Raw genomic sequence first — 21918 nt, 5'->3', positions numbered from 1 at the left:
TATTGCATATATTTGTAATAATGCTCTGAGAAACCTCAAAATCCAGCCCCGGATGCACAATCCCTTTGAGTACAGGACATTTCCCTCTTGAAATCAGTCTGACACTTTTTGGCCACAGTAATAATTATTTCCAGGCTGTGAATCTATTAAATATCCCATCAGGTATGGACAGATCCAAACAACAGAGAGAATGATCTCAGGGAAGTGAGAGGTTGTACTTCTCAGAAAGAAATTCCCAGAGACATTCACATCTGGCTGGTAACTCAAAGGGACACCACAGAATCCTGAAGCAACTCTCTGAGAGCATAAAGTAAGGAAAGGCACTGGAAATACCTTAGGAATAAGGCCAAGAGGAGAAACAATACAGGTTCTCATTTACAGGAAAGAGGGAAGATGAAGCTTGGCATGGAAGAGGATGATGCAGTCAAGGTTTTTTCACTTATTAAGGTGCTCAGTGGTGAAAAATGTCTGTTCTACCTCAAGCACGAAGCCAAACACACACAGAGTGGTCAGAGGGGGTGTAAGAAAGGCAGATGGAATAAAACAGTTTGGTGGCATTCCCCCCACCCTGTGCTCTCAGGCACATGGTGGGATTCTTGGGGTTATCCTGTGCAGAGCCAGGAGTTGGACTTGATCCCTGTGGATCCCTTCCAACTCAGGATTTTGTGGGATTTCATGCCAGCCATTCATCTCCCAGCCACCACCAGACACCTGTCTGACCTTGAGAGAGGGGTCTGACAAATAAGGGAGAGGGAAAGGAAGAACATGTGGGAATTACAGGGTAGTCAGTCCAGCTGTGGCTCCTGGGAAAAGTCCTAAAAAAGTGATAATCTCAAGGGATTGGTGAGCAGTGAAATAAAGGAAGGTTGGTTCCCTGTCTGCTCTCCATGAGCCCAAGACTTCAGAAACTCCAGCATGTCCTTCATCCCAGATTCACGGAGTCACAGAATGGTTTGGGTTGGAACTCATCTCATTCCAATCCCCTGCCATGGGCAGGGACACCTTCCACTAGACCAAGTTTCTCCAAGCCCCATCCAACCTGGCCTGGAACACTTCCAGGGATCTTATCTTTCTTTCGTCTTCAGGCTGGGTGAAGACCAGCACATGCTGCTGCTGCTCCATGGCTAAGCCTGGCCTAACCCAGCCAGGTGAACCATCACCAGCTTCACTCCCATCCCCTCCTTGGCTTCCAGCCTCCCCTGATCTGCCTCCCACCCACTCACAGCCCTGGCCAAGGACAGCCAGGCTCTGTGCAGTTGTCCATTCCCACTGCAGGAATGATTATCTCAAAAATCTTCACTCCTTCCCTAAACTTCTTTGAACAGGATTCAACAGCTACACGGGAAAGATGGGATGAAACCTAGAGACAAGTACACACATGGATGTAGACCAGTGTCCTTCAGAAACCAGGGCTGGGGCAGGTGATGAGGATTTGCCAACAGATCAAACCAGCCAGCCTTTCTTCTCTCCCTGTTCTGGGTTTAGATCCTGATCACTGTTTTCATCAAAGGCCTGGCTGATGGAATAAAACATATCCAATCTCCAAATGATCCAAAGCCCAGAGGGGCAGAAAGCAATTTGAAGGGCAAAGTGTAAGGACAGCAGCACTCCATGAGGAGAAGCAGGATGCACAGATACCATCAGTGCTGCAGAAAAGGGGTGAACTCCCAACAGCATCTGAAAGGCATGGGAGGAAAATTGAGTTTTTCTGTCCTGGAGAGACCTCTGCTGAGCCCAGCGAGCCAGGCTGGGAAACACTTTTTTGGAAAGGCTTAAGCAAATGAGAATCTGGAGAGGCTTGGAAGACATGCCTGCTGAGGAAAAACCCAAAGAAGTTTTGACTGGAAACTGCCAGGAAGAAAGAAACAATAAAATCTAACAGCACATAAAGTCTGCTCTGGAGGGGACAGTGAGATCAAGGACAAGCAACAACCCACTCCCAGGTGGAGAGGTTTGACCAAATATCAAAACAAGCTACTGAAAATCAAACACAGCTGAGTGTTGCACAACCTCTTGTTGCCCAGAGACTGGACTCCCCATCTCTGGAATTGTTCCAGGCTGGGTTGGATGAGACTTGGAGCAACCTGGGCTCGTGGAAGGCGTTGCATCCATGGCAGGGTGCAATGAGATGGGCTTTAAGGTCCCTTCCAACCCAAATCGTTCTGTGATTCCATGAGTATTTTTGGCAGAGAAGCTGTGGAAGGGTTTTAATGGTGTGTCCAGCTCTGTGGTCACCGATGGGTGGGAAGAAAGGTGAAAGAGGAACACAAAATCCCACTGTCCTATGATTTTTGGTGCTGCTAAACCCAGCAACAGCGAGAACCTCTGTCCAAGGGGTCTTAGAAAACCAGGACAAGACAAATCATCAATATTATAAGGAACGAGAGAAAACAAGAATCCCAGAAACTTCTAATCCTTTGGAAGGCAGGACTGGCATGGTGCTGGAGTGTGTCCAGAGAAGGGAACGGAGCTGGGGAAGGGTCTGGAGCACCAGGAGTGGCTGAGGGAGCTGAGGGGGCTCAGCCTGGAGAAAAGGAGGCTCGGAGGGGACCTTCTGGCTCTGCAACCCCCTGACAGGAGGGGGGAGCCAGGGGGGGTTGTTGGGCTCTGCTCCCAGGGAACAAGGGACAGGAGGAGAGGAAACAGCCTCAGGCTGCACCAGGGGAAGTTTAGATTGGATATTTGGGGAAATTTCTTCCTCAAAAGGGCTGTCCAGCCCTGGCACATCTGCCCAGGGCAGTGGTGGAGTCCCCACCCCTGGAGGGATTTCAAAGCCATGTGGATGTGGCACTTGGAGACATGGGTCAGTGGTGGCCTTGACTGTGCTGGGGAAATGGTTGGACTTGATGATTTCAAGGTCTTTTCCAACCTAAACAATTCCACAGGTGTATTAAAAAAACAGCTCATCTGAAGAGCTGGTCCAAAGGCTACCAGATGAAAAAGAAGTTATGTACCGAAGTGCCACACTTCAAGAGGAGGAATCCAACATGGAATGGGAAACAACTACCCAGAAAATATCACACAGTGGTCTCCCAAATCCTCACTTCAGATTTAGGCTCCATGGATACACATTGGTAAATCATGCAGGTGATTTTCATGCCTTTGAGCTACGACTTCACCCCGTATCTTTGGAATTCATTGGTCAAGAAGACCTCACAAGCACAGAGGAGGGAAGCAGAACCATTTTTCACCACAATATGTTGCTCTTCTTAGATGTTGGTTTCTTCTCTTCTTTGCAAAAAAAAGGCCAATGATACACCTAAGAAATGCTCAGCACTGTCTCACCTTCACAGCCTCTTGGCTCAAGGGTCCTGCTTCCAAAAAATTCCCATCTTGCAACAGCAAACCAGAGCTGCAGGAGCCCCAGTTGCACTGGGAATGGCCCGTTCTTGCTCCAAGGGCAGAAAATGTGCTCAGCTCAGCTAAATTGAGGGGGAACAAAAGAGAGAACATTTGGGGGCTGTAAACTTCACTTTGTGATGATCTGCTGAACATCTGTTATGGGATGATTCACGGGGTCATTCCAGTCTCCAACCTCCTCCATTCCCGTGCCTTGGTCCCATATGGCCTGTTCTCAGTGCCACTTTGCACAAGGAACTGGGATCAAAAGCAGGACCTGGTTCTGCAACTCATAACGTGCCTCAAGCTGGGGTGACTCATGCCTCAGACAGCTGGTCCTCCCAGCCCTTGGGAAGAAAGCTCCACCCTGGAGAGCAGGCAGGAATACCAGCACTCCTGGGGAGCTGTGAGACTGCCCCAAGCCATACCCTGTGTTTTATTCTCAGTCCTGCACAGCTCAAGGTCTTCTGCCTGATCCAGACTTCTGTCCTTGGATCCCAGCCATCTCTGAGAGCCCAGGGACCACTATCCTTTGAGGTCTTCCAGCTCCTCTGGGAGCTGGTCCTCCCAGTTCCCTGGGGGTCCCTCAGCAGCAGAGACAAAGGATCTCCAGATCCACTAACGCAGCCGTGCTCCATCCCCTCTGAGGTCGTGGCACAGAAAGCAAACTGGATTCATTCCATAGGTCACAATATGGCCTAGGAGTGTTTGGTGGGACCTAACTGATCACAGAGGAAAGGCCCTGACCCCAACCAGTTCATCTGTTTGTGGCTGGTTTGTTATCAAGTGACTCAAGAAACCCGTGGTGAAATCCTGGCCGTGCAGAATCTGCCCAGGTTTGGCCACTGCCTCAGGATGAGGCTGAGTTTTATCCATGGACTCTCCATGTTGCTCCTCCAGCTGGTCTGGCTGCTGGGGAGTCCAAAAGAAACCCCAAACCATCAACAACCATAATATTTCTAACAACAACAACAGCCTCTCCTGACCCTTCCTGTTTATTCCCGGGATTTCAGTCCAGATCAAAGCTGCTGGTGACTTTCCCTCCATGCAAACTGTGGATGCAGAACTGCTTTCATCCAAACCACAGCACTGTCCACAGCATTCCCAGGAGGGTTTCTTGGAAGCCTATCCCACTGCATCTGCTTCCCAGAAAATTGGCTGTGTCCTCTGCAGACTCCATCCACGTCCCCACTGCTGAATCCTCTGCAGGACACAGTGTCCAGTCCCAGGGGAGTTCTATCACCAGGAAAAAATGAGCCTTGACGGAGAAGAAAAATCAGGAGAAGGCACCAGGAACCTTCAGAGGTGCTGGAACAGCTCTTACATGGATCCTTGCAACTTTCCTGCTGCGCTGCAGGGAGTTGGGAATGAAGCCACCTCAGTGCCCCTACAGCCCAGGGGAGAAAGAGGCACTCCTGGAAAAGATTCAGCTCATCTAAGAACCCACTTCTCTCCACAAACCAGAGTGGGATGGGGCTGAGGACCTGAATGAAGCTGAACTGGTGTTTACAGTGCTCAGGAACTGCTCAGACCCTCTTGAAGGATCACTCCCTCCTGCCTTTATTCCCAGACTCCCCCATGTGCTGTCTTTAAGTGCTGCTGATTCTTCACCATCACATGTTATTTATGGAGTTCTGTGGCCACCTGTGAGATTTCCCACACAATTAAATCAGTCTCCAGGCCCTGGAAGCACCATCAGTGTAAATCCTCCCTCTGACGCCGTCCTGCCCAGTGGATCTGGGCCTGCCCACACCTGTCTGTCCTGCCTTCCTCCAAACCCAGGGCTAAATTACAGCTCCTTTCCAGATCAAGTAATTCCAAGGACAGGAGAGTTGATGTGCCACCCAGCTGGGCAGATGTAGTGCATCTCCTTGGCCTGTGCAGACCGAGGCCTGAGGGGCTCAAACAGGACCCTGTTTCCATGTCACAGGCCACAATCCCTGCTGTTTGCTCCTCTTGGATCCAAAGCCTCCTCATGTCACCCACTGGCACCGGTACTGTGTCCTGAGCCTTCCCAAACTCTTCCTCATGCAGTCACTGTGCCCACCAACATCACCAGAACAGGATCACAGAGTGGTTTGGATTGGAAGGGGCATTAAAGACCATCTTGTTCCAGCCCTGCCACAGGCAGGGACCCCCTCCACTACCCCAGGCTGCTCCAAGACCTGTTCAATCTGGCCTTGAACACTTCCAAGGATGGGGCATCTGGAATCACAGAATCATTAAGGTTGGAAAAGCCCTCTAAGATCATCGAGTCTAACTGTTCCTCCAGAACTGCCAAGGCCACCACTGACCCATGACCCATGCCACATCCACATGGCTTTTAAATCCTTCCAGGGATGGGGACTCCACCACTGCCTTGGGCAGCTGTGCCAGAGCTGGACAACCCTGGTTGTCCATGAAGAAATTTTCCCTAATATCCAGCCTAAACCTCCCCTGCCACAACTTGAGGCCATTTCATGTCATCCTGTCACTTTTTCCCTGGGAGAAGAGACTCTGCCAAGATCCCTAAACAAGAAACGAAGGACTCTTCCTAAGCAACATGGATCTGCCTTCCATAAGAGTTTGAGGGGAAAAAAAAATGAGTGTGTTCCAGGTGAGGTATCACCAATATCCTCTCAGCCTCTGGGTTCCTACTGCCAGGAGCAGGAGCAGTGTAAACCCCTCAGCCCCAGGGCACTTTACCTTTCAGGTGATCGGCCACCTCGGAGTAAGAGCGCAGCACTGCCAGGGACACAGCTTCCCCTGGAACAGAGGAGAGGGGAAACACACCCTGAGGGACAGGCAGGTGACACACAGGACCCCCCCTGCTCTCTGACAATGTCACATTACGAGTCTCTGCATCCTGAGGTGCTTCAAGCTCTGACTTGAAATAATAAGGAAAATCGAACTTTATGCTTCTAGACTTCTGTTTTTTTATGTTTTGGCTCTCTAGGCCATCCCATGAGCCCACGATACCATAATTTCCCCTCTTGTCCTATATTTTTTCCTTATAAAATGAAGGTTAAAAACCTATGAACATGGATATCTCCTGTCCTGGAGGATGTTATCACACATTATCAGTCAACGAAAAGAACTGATTTAATCTCATTGCTAACAGTGGTGGGAGACACACAGGGCAAGATGAGGCATTTCTTTATGGTTTAAACCTGTCTCCAGGATCCTGGAAAGCATGGTGAGCACCCCAAGGTTAGGGAAGGGTCAGCCAGGCCATGTTTCATACTCACAACTTGCATAAAACAGCACCACTGTCCGGGCAGCCTCCGAGAGGGAAGAGCGGAAGGTCTCCTCTGTCAGGACAAGGACCTGCTCCAGGGGCAGCTCTCGCTTCTTGTCCCTGGAAACTGCTTCCACCACCTGGTCATCCTGGATGTCTGCAAGGGACCCACAGGTGTGCACAGGGCAGGGGGAACTGCAGCCCCCTGAGCCACCCCAGCAGCAGGTTTTTGTAAGGCAGAACCTCCCAGCAGAGACATGGAGGTAAGCAACATCCTCTTGTGGGGAGAGGAGGGACAGACACACAGACAAACCCATCAAAATGAGCATATCCCACTTCACATCACTTCTGCCCTTGGATTTGAACACTATTCTTTGAGCATGTTGGCTCCTCTGAGATCCTGCCCCAATTTTTTTTTTTTGGAAAGCACACCCAATTCTGCACAGAGAACAAAAGCATTTTCTATTACGCTTTGTAGGGACCAGCATTTTCTCCCTGGAGAGGGCAAGTCTGGAACTGCTCTTACAAAAACATGTCTCTAACCCCTTCCAAAGGGACTGGTAACTCTGAGGCTCTTCAGATCTTGTAGAGGACACTGTTTTGGGTGCACTTTAAACCCCTCACGTCTCTGACTCTGGTGCATCCCAGCACAAGCACCCCAGTTCCTCACTCAGCACTTCTGTGACTGTTCCTCTCATGGCTGCTGACTTTTCTTCCTGGTGTTTCCCCTAAAAATTATACCAGTCTGTCATATTTCAGTGATCTCAGAGAATGAGAGAGCCATTTTGTGGCCACCATGATGTGACTGTGATAGTTTGCAAGTGTTCTCTAATGTTTTAACGTGTCTCTAGCAGACGCTGATTGCACATCCTGTCTGATAACAATCAGCTTTTCACTGCTTAATGCACACCTTGATTGTTATTCTCTTTTTCATCCTCATCTTCCTCTTCCTCCTCCTCCTCCTTCTCCTCATCCTCCTGGATTTGTTTGACCTTGTTCTTATCTTCCACCAGGGTTATAACTTCATCAGTGTCTTCCAAGACCAGGTATTGGATTGGCATTCCCTGCAGAAAACAGAATAAATCAGTGGGAGCAAAACATCACTTTCTGTCTGCAAATCAAACTCATGGGGCACCATCACCCAGCTACTTATTTTTAGGATACGCCAACAGATCCCTAAAGCTGCCAAAACAGGGGGACATCCGAGTTATGTTTCTTTAGCCCAGTTTCACCTGTGCATGAGTTTTTTCTCACTCCAGGCTGATGTCTCCTTGTGAGGAAGTAAATGTGGCTAAGTGGGATCCTGTGGTGAAAGTGAACACCAGCTCCACCTCCCAGCAACTTAACATAGATCCAACACTGCAGGAGAAATCCCAGTGGCCAAGCAGGGAAGGAGAGCATCAAAGTACAGGGTCCACTTGGATATCTCCTCATTAGGGGGGTCAGGCTGGGTCCAAGCAGCCCACCACAGCCTGGGAAACTGGCCTAAAATATCCTTTATCTCATGGAGCTCAGCCAGGAAGAGCATTCCCAAGAGTACAGGGGCTGCCAACCCATGGAAAGGAAAGAGCAAAATGTATTTCTCAGAAATGAGACCTTGTCGGCTTAAAACCAGTCCTGGCTCTGGCTCAGACAAAGGCACTGGAGAGAAAAGGGAAATTTTATCATGAACTGAGAGAAATGACAAACTGCTGGCACCTCCCCCGGGCTCTGAGAGGAGCAACACAACATGCACAGTGCAAATCCATCACCGGGGCATGGGAAGCCCTGGGGGGATGCTCAGGTCTGATCCTGCGTCTCTGCAATCCCAAGTGTGACAGTTCAGGTAATTCAGGGCAATGTGTGCTCCCTGGAATCTGTCAGCACCCAATTTCATCTTCCCTCACAAGCTGGGTCAGGCCCATCCAGAGTTTAGCTCATCTTGATCAACCTCATTTAACTCACACCCTGCCCTTTTCTCAGATCACTGCCAGAGGCACTTGGTTACATCAGCTCAGCACAGACCTTTGGTTGTTTGCTTTAGTTTCACACTCATTCCCTCTCCTGTCTTTTGACACCTTTCCCAAAGGGATAAGGACCTTTAGAAGCCCAAATCTTTGGGGAATTTGCACTTGGATACAGTTCACAACCTTGTGTTGCCTTAAGGTGTAAAGGAGATGTCACCCTGTGTTTTGAACCCAAAATAAACTCAGTATTTTATCTTTCCCATCAGGTACAATCACTGTGCAGCACCCAACCTGGGCAATTCCAAATCACAGAATCATCATGGAATGGTTTGGGTTGGAAGGATGCTTAAAGATCATCCAGTTCCAACCCCCTGCCATGGGTAGGGACACCTTCCACTAGCCCAGGTTGCTCCAAGCCCCATCCAACTTGGCCTGGAATACTCCCAGGGATGGGACATCCACAGCTTTTTTGGACAACCTGTTGCACACATGTGCATCTTGGAAAGGCTCTTCCCCTTGAGCTTCAGGGAATGCTGTCAAATAACAACAGAGCCAAGGAACACCCCAACACCTCTCCAGAGCACCATGCCCAGGTAGGGAAATAAGAGTTGTACAGCAAAGAAATCCAGTGTCCAACCTCATCTGGTGTCTTCAGAGCGACGTTGGACCGGTGCAGAACGTTCAAATCCACGAGGTCCCTTCCAAAATACACAGTGGACATTAGATGGGGCAACATGTAAGGTCACCCCTCCTCTTTCTGCCCTTAATTGGAGGGTAAAATACAACCTTCCACCAGTGCTAAGTTTCCTTTCCAAAATCTCTCTCAGTCTGATTGGTTTTCCACTTCTAAGCCAGCAACACTTCCAAACTAATCTCAGGATATAGCCTGGTTTTACTGCCTCCCATCCAAATTTAATCCCACCGACTGACATCCTGGAGTAACCAAGATTGGAGACACCACAAAAATCAAGAAGAGTCCCAAAACAATTGAGAGAAATACCTGGACAAAAGGGCAACTCCTGCTTTGCCCAAGAGCTGCCAGGCCACAAACTCTGCTGTCCTCCTGTCGGCCTCGTAGGTCTCTCTCTGGCTCAGGATGAACACCAGGGGTAGCCCGAGCTGTAAGTGGACAGTGGAGACCTTCTCTGGGTCCTCAGCAACCTCTGTCTGGAGAACAGACATGGTCATATTGCAGCACAGCTCCACAATTTTTAGGTGCCTCAGCTCTTCTCCTGCACAGCCCAAGCCACCAAGTGTTCCCCAGCCACAGGAATGAGAAGATCCTCAAGAAAAAGCTTCCAACCCCAATTCCAAAACATCCATCGAGGCAGAACCCACACAACCCCAGTTAAGCTGTTCCAACACGTCATGACTTTCCCTGGTAAAAACCTGGGCCTTATTTTGCATATTGTTTTTTTATGGCTCAGCAACTCCAGATGTCAAATCCCCACTCACTTTTTTTCACCTGGCATCCATTCCCCGGGGCAGTTGGAAAATCCCAGCCACAACATGCAACAGCTGGAATCCTCTCCCTTCCTGCCCTGGACAAGCTGCTTCATGACAGCATGGAGCTGCTTGAGGGTTCCATGGGCCTAATCCAGGAGCCTGGCTGAAGGAGGCACTTCCCAGCTCATCTGTTCATCCTCTTGGATGGGCAGAGATGACCAGTGGGAACAGGAGGCTGATAAAGTTTCTCCTGCCCTACAGAAGGAGGATATAGGAGGGAACCTCCTGTTCCTTGTGCTCACCAAGGCATGAAGGACTGATATCAAATTCCACAGGGTGCTGAGCTTCCCATGGGGAGCCTACAGGAGCAGCTGAGGACATTGGGACTGCCTAGTTTGGGAAAAGAAGGCTGAGGGATGTCCCCATTGCTCTCCACAGCTTCCTGAGGGGATGTTGAGGGGGAAACACTGATCTCTTCAGCACATCCAGGGATAAAACATGTGGAAATGGTTCACAGCTGCATCAGGGGAGGTTTAGACAGGACAATAGGAAGCATTTATTTACCAAGAGCACTGTCAAACACTGGGACAAGCTTCATATTGAGGTGGTCATTTGGAAAATGTCACCAGTAATTTACTTTAACTTTCAGCCACCCCTGAATTGCTCAGGCAGTTGGACCAGATGCTGCCTGTTACTTGCTTGGACCCAAGCTGGGAGCTTTGCCATTAACTTTTTGGGGAAAGGGTGGATTCTCATGCTCAGCTTTGCCCTCTGCTCTCACCCCCCTCACTCTCTCACCCACCCCAGCTGCCCTCACACCCCCAGCCAGGCGGCTCCTCGTTCCCATCGTACCACCAAGGGAGCCCCCATGAGCTTGAGGTGCCTGTGGATGTTGAGCAGGGTCAGGGGCTGTGCCAGGGCTGTTCTCCTGCAGGGCTGTGCCGGGTCCGTGGCCCTCTGGCAGTGGCAGAACAGCAGCCAGGCAGAGGATACGTCGGGGTCATCATTGCTGTGAGGGAGAAACAAAACCCTGAGCAGGGCTGGAAAATGCCCTGATAGAAGGACCAGGTTTGCTGACATGTTTTACAGGGCAGATGATCCTCAAGTTCAGGGTTTGACAAGGTCGTGGAACAGGCTGAGAGAGCTGGGGGTGTTTAGCCTGGAGAAGAGGAGCCTCCTTAGAGCCCCTTCCAGTGCCTAAAGGGGCTCTAAAAGAGCTGGAGAGGGATGGAATGACAGCACAAGGGGTAATGGCCTTAAATTGAAGGGGGGCAGGGTTAGATTAGATATTACGAAGAAATTCTTGGCTCTGAGGGTGGGGAGGCCCTGGCACAGGTTTCCCAGAGAAGCTGTGACTGCCCCATCCCTGGAAGTGTCCAAGGCCAGGTTGGATGGGGCTTGGAGCAACCTGGGATAGTGGAAGGTGTCCCTGCCCATGGCAGGGGGGTGGAAAGAGGGTCCCTTCCAACCCGAACCATTCTGTGATTCTATGACCTCCTCAAGAGTCTTACTATTGACAGGTACAGCCATGTCCAGGTGCCTTTTGGAACTGTGCTGACCCTCACTCACCAAGTGCTCCCAAATGATCCCAATCCCAAAATAATTGACCCAGCTTGAGAAGGACACAAATAAAGCTTTTCTTGGTGGGAACAGCCTTGCCAGTGCAATGGAGACCCTGGCAGGAGGAGAAGAGCTGAAATCTACAGCTTTGCTCACGTCTTTCACCAAACTGGTGATATCTCACAGGCTGTACAAGGAATATTCCACCTTTTGAACAGCACTGTTTCAGGCTGTGCCAAAGGAAGCAGTGAGATCAAATTCCCTGGATGGCTCCCTGCTTAATTGTTCCTGCTCTGACACCATCACTGGTGTTGGCTGGTGGGTTAACTTTGGGATGTCAGGTGTCTTTTCCTATGCAAACATTCCCCACCCCTAAAACAGGGATCACCGTGTTTGCAAAGGGATGTAATATCTGGAAGATCTTAAGGGATTTAACATATGGAAGAGCAGAGGGCAGCATTAAGCCCCCAGATCCTGCTGCCCTGACTGCTGAAAGCTGTTCCTGTTGGCAAAGCTCCCACCATTCCAGCAGCTCAGGATGTGGCCGCTGGTGCCCTCGCTGCTTTAAGGAGAGTTAAGCCAACTCCTGTCAAATGACAACCGTGCCATCTAGCGGCAGCCACAGCACCCTGTCCCTAATATGCTACAAATAATGGATATTATTTGGCACCTCGGTGGATGGCACCTCGGGAAGGACCACTCTGGTGTCTGCCCTGGTGCCACCTGTGACAAAATCCCAGGTAAATCGATATAGAATTATTAAACTTGGAAAAGCCCTCCAAGACCATCGAGTCCAACTGTTCCCCCAGCACTGCCAAGGCCACCACTGACCCATGGCCACGACTGCCACATCCACATGGCTTTGAAATCCTTTCAAGGATGGTGACTCCACCACAGCCCTGGGCAGCTGTGCCAGGGCTGGGCAACCCTTTCCACGAAGGAATTTTTCCCTAATATCCAATCTAAACCTCCCCTGGTACACACTGAGGCCATTTCCTCTCATCCTGTCCCTTGTTCCCTGGGAGCAGAGCCTGACCCCCCCCCCAGCTCCCCCCTCCTATCAGGGAATTGCAGAGCCAGAAGGTCCCCCCCTGAGCCTCCTTTTCTCCAGGCTGAGCCCCCCCAGCTCCCTCAGCCACTCCTGGTGCTCCAGACCCTTCCCCAGCTCCGTTCCCTTCTCTGGACACGCTCTGGTCCCTCAGTGTCTTTTTTGTCATGAGGGACCCAAACCAGCACAGCTACTCCAAGGCCAGGAACACAAGCAGCAGCTGCTTTTGGAAAAGCAAAACCAGATCTGACTGTCCACCCTTGGCACCCCAGATTTGACCTGGGAATCTGAGAAGCCAGGAGTGAGGCAAACCTTTGCAGGGAAGCAGCTCTCCAAGGTGTGGGGGGGTGTTTGGACATACCCAGTGGCTTTCAGCAGTGCTGCCTCCGTGGTCAGAACAAACTGGTGGATGGTCCCGTAGACAAAGGCTGCCTCCATCACAGCTCTGTGCTCTGGAAAGGGAAAGGCAAGATGAGCTCATTTCTGCTCCCTCCAGATCTCCTGGTTCATCCTTCCCAGGTGTAAATATTGATTCCCAGGCATTTAGAAGCTCTCTGTACAAAGCCACAGCTGTCTGAAGACACACTGAGAAGGGAAGGGAGCAATTACATTCCTGATCCCCAGGATCATCACACAGGTGGTGTTTGTGAATCCATTCCACTGCAGAACCAGAGAGCTGTATTTATTCATTTTGAAGACAGCAACTTGCTTTCCCTCTCCAAGTCTCTGAGAGTTTATGCTCCCAGCAAAACCCTTCTGCTGCAACTCATCCCTTTGGAAACACAGCAAGATGTATGGAAGTGGAGAACTTGTGGCTGGGTGGCCCTTTCAGGTTTCCATTTGCAGCATTTTGGGTCAGAAACTCAGCCCCTGTGCACCTCAGTCAAAAAAGGCTCTGGTAGGAGAGCAAAGATGGAAAGCTGAGTGTCCATACCTGCTGTCCCAGTAGCTGGTACGTAGGCAAAGACCATGTTTGACTTCCCTTTCAACACATTCTCAATGTTCTGAAGGTCTGCCAGCGTTTCAATGTATTTGACTTCATTAAAGAGCAGGGCACTGAGGAGGCAGAAAAGAAAAAAATCTCATTGACAACTGTTTGAAGAGTAAATTTGCAGCCACAGAACCCGTGATGGGAGGAAAAAAAAAAAAAAAAGGTAAAATTTCAGCTTCTTGCTGGCAGGTTGAAGATTCACAGCCAAACAGGGCTGCCCAGATGTGTGCTGGTGATTCATGTGAAGGAGGCAGATTTAACAGGGTCAAACCACATCAAAGAGAGAAGCAAAGCCAAACCTTCTGCTTGGCTGAGAGCAGCCTCTGGAATACTTGGGGTTGGTGTGCAGGCAGAATGTCCTGGGGTTTCACAGGGATGGATGTGGTCTGTACTTACAACAAAACGTTGGCGACGATGGAGTTCACATCAAACAGGGCATCGGTGGGGAACTCTCGGATCAGGATGTTTCCTCTGGGGAGGGAAGAAAAAACTACCACAGGAACTGTGAGAGATTCATTCCACTTGGTGTAAGGGAGCCTGGGAATTCTCTGAAGCCAAGACAGGCACAGAAGGATAGGGAGGATGATGGAGAAATGACAAAGCATGGCTCAAGATGCCTTTGACTCAAGTTGGGAACCGTTCAAGCCCATGTACCATCAGTTAAGCAGGATTCTGCTGCACTCGGGGACATGGGTCAGTGGTGGGCTTGGAGTGCTGGGGGAATGGTTGGACTTGATGGCCTTAAAGGTCTTTTGCAACCTAAATGATTCTGTGGTTGTAAGTATAACAGTCAGTGAGAACTGAGATGCTACAGGAGCCTCCAGAGACCCAGAGCTAAACCTTCCCACCCAGGGCAGAGGAGTCACCCACACCAACAGGAAGAGCATCAGGGAGTGTTTCCTTCCAGGACTAGACCCAAAATCTCATGACATGAGTGTTACTCTGGGGGACTTGGTGGTGGGAGGCCACAGGGACAGGAGAACACTGATGGAGGACTTCTCTTGTGGCTTCATCCCACAGCTCATCCCTCTGCTGCTCCAAGGAACATGGGCAGGATGGGAGGTTTCACACTGAGGACAAAGCATCTGCTTTGCCTGTGTCGGACCTTTTGGGGGCACTTTTTGCTAAACTCTGTAGGTCACTGCTGTGCTCGTGGCTCCTCTCTCCCTCCACAGACATCTCTGACCTCTGACAGTGTTTCCTTCCAACATTTGCACTGGAAAGGAATTCCAGTGCAGTGCCCAGAAATACCCCTCACCTGAACAGGTAGGCTTTCCTCAAGGCATTTTCTTTTCCACAATATCTTGAGACATCCTCTTTGGGACAATTAACCTAGACAGCAAAGGTATGTCATTAGACATTCAGCCCCTACACACATAGAGCACTACAGCTTTCTTCAATTCAAGAGTGCAAACACTGCCTTTCCAAGATTGCTAGGAGAAAAAAATCAATAAAATGCAGTCCAGAGATGGAGACTGGAGTTTGTACTTCAGTTCTCCAGCTCAGCCTCCTAATTTGGGTCGAGTGGGATCAAGAGATCCCATGATCTGCCCAGAATATTCAGGTGACAGATTACTGCTTGCTTATTAAACTTGGCCTGTAGCTGTAAATTAAATAAATATATATAAATATACATATATATATAAGCACTTCTTACAGTCTAAATATACTTAACTGAAATTTTAATTTCCTCATCTAAATCTGCATAAAGTTTCAGATAAAAACTCTTTCATATGAAATATTTATAGCACCAAGTTGAAAAGAAATGAACCAACTCCATCCATCATGGAAATCAGAATAGGTTCCCCAGAGAAGCTGTGGTTGCCCCTGGATCCCTGGAAGTGTTCAAGACCAGGTTGGACAGTGCTTGAAGCAACCTGGGATAGTGGAAGGTGTCCCTGCCCATGGCAGGAGGATGGAAGAAGATGCTCTTTAAGGTCCCTCCCAACCAAAACTGTTCTGTGATTCCATGATCCTATGAAAAACGTGTGTTCATCCCTTCCCTACCCATCTCCTCTCAGATCCTCCTCCCTCCATCCTGCCCAGCAGTTTCCCTCTGTGCCCCTTTACCTTCACCACAGAAATGCCATAGTCCTGGAGGGCCTCGGCCGAGCTCTCAATCTGCTCCAGGAAGGGCTGGGCACCAGGAGAGACTGAAACACAAAAAACCCTCTGCAAGTTCTCAGGGTCAGGAGCATCCTCCGGCCACACACTGAGACCTGGGAGCTGTGCTGGTGCCTCATCCCACTTGGGAATCACACCCGGGGGTCATGAAATGGCAGAACAACAAAGCAAGGCCAAGGATCTCCTCCTAATCCATGACAGTCCTTAGTTCTCCTGCATGTAAGGGATCACCCTTTCCCTGGCAGGTACCACAGAAGAGAAACTCAGCCCCTTTGAGGGGAGAGTTCCTTAGGAGACTGGATTTCTGTTCCATGGTACCTACAGAAAATATTCCAGAAAATTAATGAAGAAGTTTGCAAGGGTGTTCCTGGGGACACAGCCAGGAAAGAACCCATCCCAAGAGGTCTCTGTCTGCCTGAGCACTTGGAGATGCACAAACACTGAGCTTGACCAGCTCCCTCTGGGGTTAAAAATCTCAAGAATTGCCTCTTCAAAAAGGAGGACCACAAGCTGATTGGAGGGATGGAGCACCTCTCCCTGAGGAAAGGCCCAGAGAATTGGGATTGTTCAGCCTGGAAAAGAGAAGGTTCTGGGGTGACCTAACTGGGGCCTCCTGAAGGAGATACAAGAAAGGTGGAGAGAGACTATTTACAAGAGCCTGGAGTGCCAGGACAAGGGGGAATGGATTCAAACTGCCAGAGGGCAGGGTTAGATGGGATATTGGGAAGGAATCCTTCCCTGGGAGGGTGGTGAGGTCCTGGCACAGGTTGCCTAGAGGAGCTGTGGCTGCCCCATCCTGGAAGTGTCCAAGGCCAGGTTGGATGGGGCTTGGAGCAACCTGGTCTGGTGGAAGGAGTCCCTGCCCATGGCAGGGGGTTGGAACTGGATGAGCTTTAAGGTCCCTTCCAACTCAAACCATTCCACAATTCTGGGATGGTTCCACTTTCATCCAAGCCTTGCTGAGCCCCAGCCTGATGTCAGTGCCCACCATTAAATACTTACCATGAGGGGTGAAAAAGGCCAGGGATGCTCGTCCAGCTTCCAACCCACTGAAGTAGCGCTGGGGGCTCGGCTCCTGCCGCAGCCCCGCGATTCCCGGCCTTGGGATGGAGGAAGCACAGAAGAGCAGGAAAACAAGGGAAGAAACCCATCCATCCCCTTGGGCTGACATGGCTGTTGTCAGCTACAGGCACAGGAGAGTCACAACTGGGAAAAAAATAAAAAAAAATATATATATTATACTTAAACACACACGAACACACACGCGAGTGTTTGTTCAGGCAGGTGCAGCACAACCATAATTTCCAATTGTGGAAATTATTATTAATGTGACACAAACATCTCGGGGGCATCATGATTTAGTCACTCCAACACCACTCAGACAGCTGCAAAGAGGACAGCAAAGGCCATTCTCTTACTTCTGAGTGGCACCTTCAAGCACACAGACCCTCAGTGCTGTCCCTTTAAGGCTGGGTTTTGTCCCTCCTTTTTTATTTTTTTTCGAGTCAAACAAAAATTAAATGTACAGGCAGAAAGCAGTGACAGTGCCACACACAAACCCCCACCCAAACTGCTTCAGTTCTTGCTAAAGAGTTTTGAGGATGCCAACAGCATTTTGGTGCCACTGAAAGGTGCCTGCAGAGGGATGGGGCAGGTTGAGGTTGACAAAAATCAATCGGTCAGTTGAGATTCAAGTATCAGACCTTCTGTTTCTGTGCAAAATACAAATGTGCACATTTTGACCCCTGTTTATGGTCAGAATGAAGAGGAATTTTGCAGGTATATTTATAAAGACTCTGTAGCTGAAGTCCTTAACATGAGGATGCAGTGCCTGGTGCTTCAAGAACACATGCTCTGGTTTATTTTTTATAGAATAACTGATTCCTCTCTTGTATTTATAAGGATTTACGTAACTTAAATGGATGCTATTTTTAAAAGTACTGCTGTTTTCTTCTTTACTCTGTGTGCAGAAGTCCTGATACAATTTAACCTCTCTAGGATTAACAAAAGCAGCAGATTACCCTTGACCTAATCTACATGTAGCCATAAAATCAGACAAGAATTCTGCAATATCTTTTCTGCTCCTGGCTGCTGGTTTTGCCACTTCCTAGTAGCCACTTTTACTTTCAGGGAGAATCACAGAATGTTAAGGCTTGGAAGGGACCTTAAAGATCATCCATCCCAAACCCCAGTGCATGCATTAGGTCTGAATTTTCCTGAACAAACTGATTTTGGTGGAAGGTGGCCCTGCCCATGGCAGGGGGGTGGAACAAGATGATCTTTAAGGTCCCTCTCGACCCAAACCAATCTGGGATTCTGTGATTCCACGCCAAATAATGTGAGGAGGTTAAAGAGCCCTACTGATTGAAAAACACCTTCTTCCCACTCCAATCCCCTGTTTAACACCAGGTTCCTGCTCCTCAGGTGTTCTTTGGTGCTGGAGTGTGGCTGGTCCCCAGTCAGCAAAGGGACAAAGCTGGAACTGAGGATGTGTTGCTTTGCACCACGAGCTGCAGCTGCTTCCCCCAACAAACACCTCTGTGTCCATGGACTGCCATTCCCTCCAACACCCTGTCAGACGCTGTCAGCTTCCTGTGGCTGCTCTGGGATGACCCCAAGCTCACAAACCACCAGAGAAAGAGCCTCTGCTGTGCTCTGAGAGCGAGGATTTAGTGACAGCCAGGCATGCTCAGCCTCGCAGGCTCCTTCTCCCAGAGGTGGGGTGTTGGGATCCAGGCCTGAAGGCACAGCGGAACAAAGACAGAGCTGGAAAGACATCAATGTTTTCTTTTCATCTCCAAATCTCCAGTTCCCTCCTTTCCAGCTTTGGGCAGTGTCAGGCATTCCTGGTCCTGTGCCCTCCCATCTGTTCCCCTGGCTTACAGAGGGGACAGGGATCAGGACGAAGGGGGGGGATGTTTATGAAATGACAAACTTGGCTACAACAGGATGGAAAAATAAACACAATCCTGGCATGTGGGAACGAGCCCAGGTCAGATGGGAGAGCTTACTGTCAAGGAAGCAAGAGCAGCAGCCTCCAAGGACTCAAAGATGTCATGGCATTAAACCTCGAGGAGGGTGACAGCAGTTTAAAATACAACTCCAGCCTCCAGGGAGACCTGAGAGCCCCTTCCAGTGCCTAAAGGGGCTCCAAGAGAGCTGGAGAGGGACTTGGAACAAGGGCCTGGACAGACAGGACAAGGGGAGATGGCTTCCCACTGCCAGAGGGCAGGGTTTGATTGGATATTGGGAAGGAATTCTTCCCTGCAAGGTTGCTGAGGCCCTGGCACAGGTTGCCCAGAGAAGCTGTGGCTGCCCCTGGATCCCTGGAAGTGTCCAAGGCCAGGTTGGACAGGGCTTGGAGCAAACTGGGATGGTGGAAGGTGTCCCTGCCCATGGCAGGGGGCTGCAACAAGATGAGTTTTAAGGTCATTTCCAACACAAACTATTCTGGGATTCCATGAAAAATGTGTGCTCAGCCCTTCCTTACCCATGTCCTCTCACCTCCTCATTTCTCCATCCTGCCCTGCAGGTTCCCTCTGTTCCCCGTCAATCCAGACCTGAATATTCAGCTTTGAAGCCATTTCCTCTGACACCTATTTTCCATCAACAGAAAATTAACACCATAGGGCTGAAAACAGACCACTGACACTTGCAGGATTGCCAGAGATGTGCGAAAATACCACAGATGTGTGAACCAGCTCTGTGTCATTGTTGGGAAACCCTAAGCCCATGGACCGGGGCAGGACAGCACAGATGGAATGCAAGGCCTGGTTCATGTTTCCACTGTCATCATTCCAAGACAGAACCAGGCAAGTCGGTCAAGGTCACTGTAGGTGACTTAAAGTGAAAGCAAATACACCAGAGACATTGAGCACAAACTCTTGTGTGGGCACAAATTGCTTGTGCCACATCAGTTGCTTGGGAATCCTGCACCTGGAAACCATGGACTGTGATCCCTGAAAAACCTCTGTGATCCCACCTGCTTTCCTGACACTTTCATCACACAGACACCAGCTACCAGCATTTATTACTGAGGAAGCTGAGGGTGATGTGGGGTGGGCTTTGAGCCTCCCATGGCAAGGAAGAACCACTGTTCTGCTGGAATCACAGATTGCCAGGCCAGCTGGGTACCATCTCCATCATCCATGGGCTTCCCTGAACTCTCCCTGGTGGAGAAACACCATCAGCCTGGACTTTACTGCCAGTGATATAAAATCTACACTTCATGTCTTGTCCAAATATCAGCACAGAGCTACAAAACAGTTTGGGTTGGAAGGGACCTCAAAGACCATGTTATTCCAATGGACAGGGACACCTTTCCACCACACCAGGTTGCTCCAAGCCCCATCCAACCTGGCCTGGAACACTTCCAGGGATGGGGCAGCCAGAGCTTCTCTGGGCAACCTGTGCCAATGTCTCACCATAAATATGTTACACTGCTGCTTCCCCTTTGTTTTATCCCGTGGCAGCAGCATCTCCCAGCCTGCAGAGCCCTCAGTTTTATCTCCCCCCCCAGGTAAATGCTCCTAAACCAGGAGCATTTAGGATGCTCCTGAATGGAGTCACTTCAAGCTCCCCTGTGATGATCAACCCAGACCAGGCCTCTCATTGCAGCAGCACATTCCCCCCACTCCCAGCTGGCACAGGTTTTTGGCAGGATTCTTGTCTGCCTTCCATGCCCTTCTGGCAGCTCTTAACCAGTGTGCTGCCCTCCCAGATCTCCTGGCAGGGAACACACAAAACAGACCCCAAATCCACATGGAGCTGACTCAATCCCTTTGCTACAGCAGGCTGGACAGGCTGAAGCCCTCTCTCCAGCACGGCTGCACATCCCAGCTCCAATATCCCTCCTGCAGCTGCTGCTGCACAAGGCAAGAGAGCAGAACACCAATGGGGCACACAGGTTTCCTTCAGGCGATCCAGAACAATCCAAGGATCATTAAGGTTGTAAAAGCCCTCCATGATCATGAAATCCAGCTGTTCCCCCAGCACTGCCAAGGCCACCACTGACTCATGTCCCCAAGTGCCACAGCCACATGGCTTTGAAATCCCTCCAGGGATGGGGACTCCAGCACTGCTCTGGGCAGCTGTGCCAGGGCTGGACAACCCTTTCCATGAACAATTTTCCAAAATAGCCAAACTAAACCTCCTCTGTCCTGGTCCTTGTTCCCTGGCAGCAGAGCCTGACCCCCCCTGGCTCCACCCTCCTGTCAGGGAGCTGCAGAGCCAGAAGGTCCCCCCTGAGCCTCCTTTTCTCCAGGCTGAGCACCCACAGCTCCCTCAGAAAAGCCACTCCTCAGAAAAGCTCCCTGAAAACATCTCTCTTCCAGCCTTCTGCTCTGCAGACCCGTGGGGATCCCTCCATCCACACCTCACCATCCACCCAGCCTTTCCCAAGTGCATCCAGCTTGCTCCCAGCCAGCTGGTCGGGAGAAGGAAGCTGTCCCAACACCTCTACTGCCCACAAATCTCTGTTCTCCTGAAGAAATGAGTATTGAGCTCTTTGGGGACAAAGCCAGCATCCTTGGCATCCCACTGAAGCACACCTGGAGGGCACTGACCCTGCGGTGACAACCCCCTGGTGACACTGTCCCCCTGCAGCCACTTGGCTGCCTGGGAGGGACAGCTTTGTCCAGAAAGTTCTCAACTCATTGCAAGCCCAAACAGCCCCAAGTGCATCCCTGACAATTCCTCCCGTGGACTGCTGACAGCTGCTGCAATATTGCTCCTGTCAAGCAGCATTTAAGTCCCCTTTTCTCCCCAGCTCAGCTTCTGTGTTAGTTCTATGGAATCCTATCGCTGCCAAGCAAAGCCCTCCCTTCCTCTACTCCTAGAGACTGGATGAAATTCCTGACTGGGAAGTGCTGAGGGGTGTGTGTGGGGTGTGGGCCTTGATGTTCCTTCTGAAATGCATTTTAGCTTCAGCCGTGATCATTCTGAGTTGTTTTATTTTCCCCAGGTTTTAAGAGTCATATTCTGATCCCCTTCTAGAAAAGCCTTTGCAAACCAATCAATGCCCAGAGTTTTCGGCTCTGTTCATGTTTGGAAGTTGACTCTCAATGGACCACGTGAAGCTGAATGAGCTGCAGGTTTGAGATGGGAAGTGAACTTCTAGATACTTGATGTTCTCAGGTCCTCCCAATTCAGTGACATTGGGAAGTTTGCAATTTCCTTCAGCTCCTTGTACTGAGGAATGGGAAGTCAGACTTTCCTGACTATAGGAGGATTAAATGCCAGATGCTTC

General features: G+C 50.1%; 2 protein-coding genes across 3 annotated transcripts in view; one reads left to right on the top strand and one right to left on the bottom strand.

Moving 5' to 3' along the window:
* Window positions 1–19261, bottom strand: part of TXNDC16 (thioredoxin domain containing 16) — a 36095-nt gene extending 16834 nt beyond the window's left edge. The window contains exons 1-13 of one of the 2 annotated variants that reach the window (XM_027662608.1): window positions 19162–19261; window positions 16674–16877; window positions 15618–15700; window positions 14806–14879; window positions 13944–14018; window positions 13491–13612; window positions 12918–13008; window positions 10801–10957; window positions 9503–9669; window positions 9140–9200; window positions 7467–7620; window positions 6567–6713; window positions 6025–6084 (exon numbers count right to left, since the gene is read on the bottom strand). In XM_027662608.1, the coding sequence (XP_027518409.1) occupies window positions 6025–6084; window positions 6567–6713; window positions 7467–7620; window positions 9140–9200; window positions 9503–9669; window positions 10801–10957; window positions 12918–13008; window positions 13491–13612; window positions 13944–14018; window positions 14806–14879; window positions 15618–15700; window positions 16674–16842 (1360 nt within the window). In that variant the 5' untranslated portion in view covers window positions 16843–16877; window positions 19162–19261. The remainder of the gene's footprint in view (window positions 1–6024; window positions 6085–6566; window positions 6714–7466; window positions 7621–9139; window positions 9201–9502; window positions 9670–10800; window positions 10958–12917; window positions 13009–13490; window positions 13613–13943; window positions 14019–14805; window positions 14880–15617; window positions 15701–16673; window positions 16878–19161) is intronic. The other variant, XM_027662609.1, reaches the window with a different exon arrangement.
* Window positions 19262–21733: 2472 nt separating this feature from the next.
* Window positions 21734–21918, top strand: part of LOC113956231 (maestro heat-like repeat-containing protein family member 1) — a 10440-nt gene continuing 10255 nt past the window's right edge. Inside the window, exon 1 of the mRNA XM_027662528.1 lies at window positions 21734–21763. Within this exon, the coding sequence (XP_027518329.1) occupies window positions 21734–21763 (30 nt within the window). The remainder of the gene's footprint in view (window positions 21764–21918) is intronic.

Source organism: Corapipo altera, unplaced genomic scaffold (assembly GCF_003945725.1).
Source record: "Corapipo altera isolate COAL_440 unplaced genomic scaffold, ASM394572v1 169, whole genome shotgun sequence".
Lineage (NCBI taxonomy): Eukaryota > Metazoa > Chordata > Aves > Passeriformes > Pipridae > Corapipo > Corapipo altera.
The sequence above is the reverse complement of the archived record's forward strand: the minus strand, read 5'-3'. Positions and strand labels throughout refer to the sequence as shown.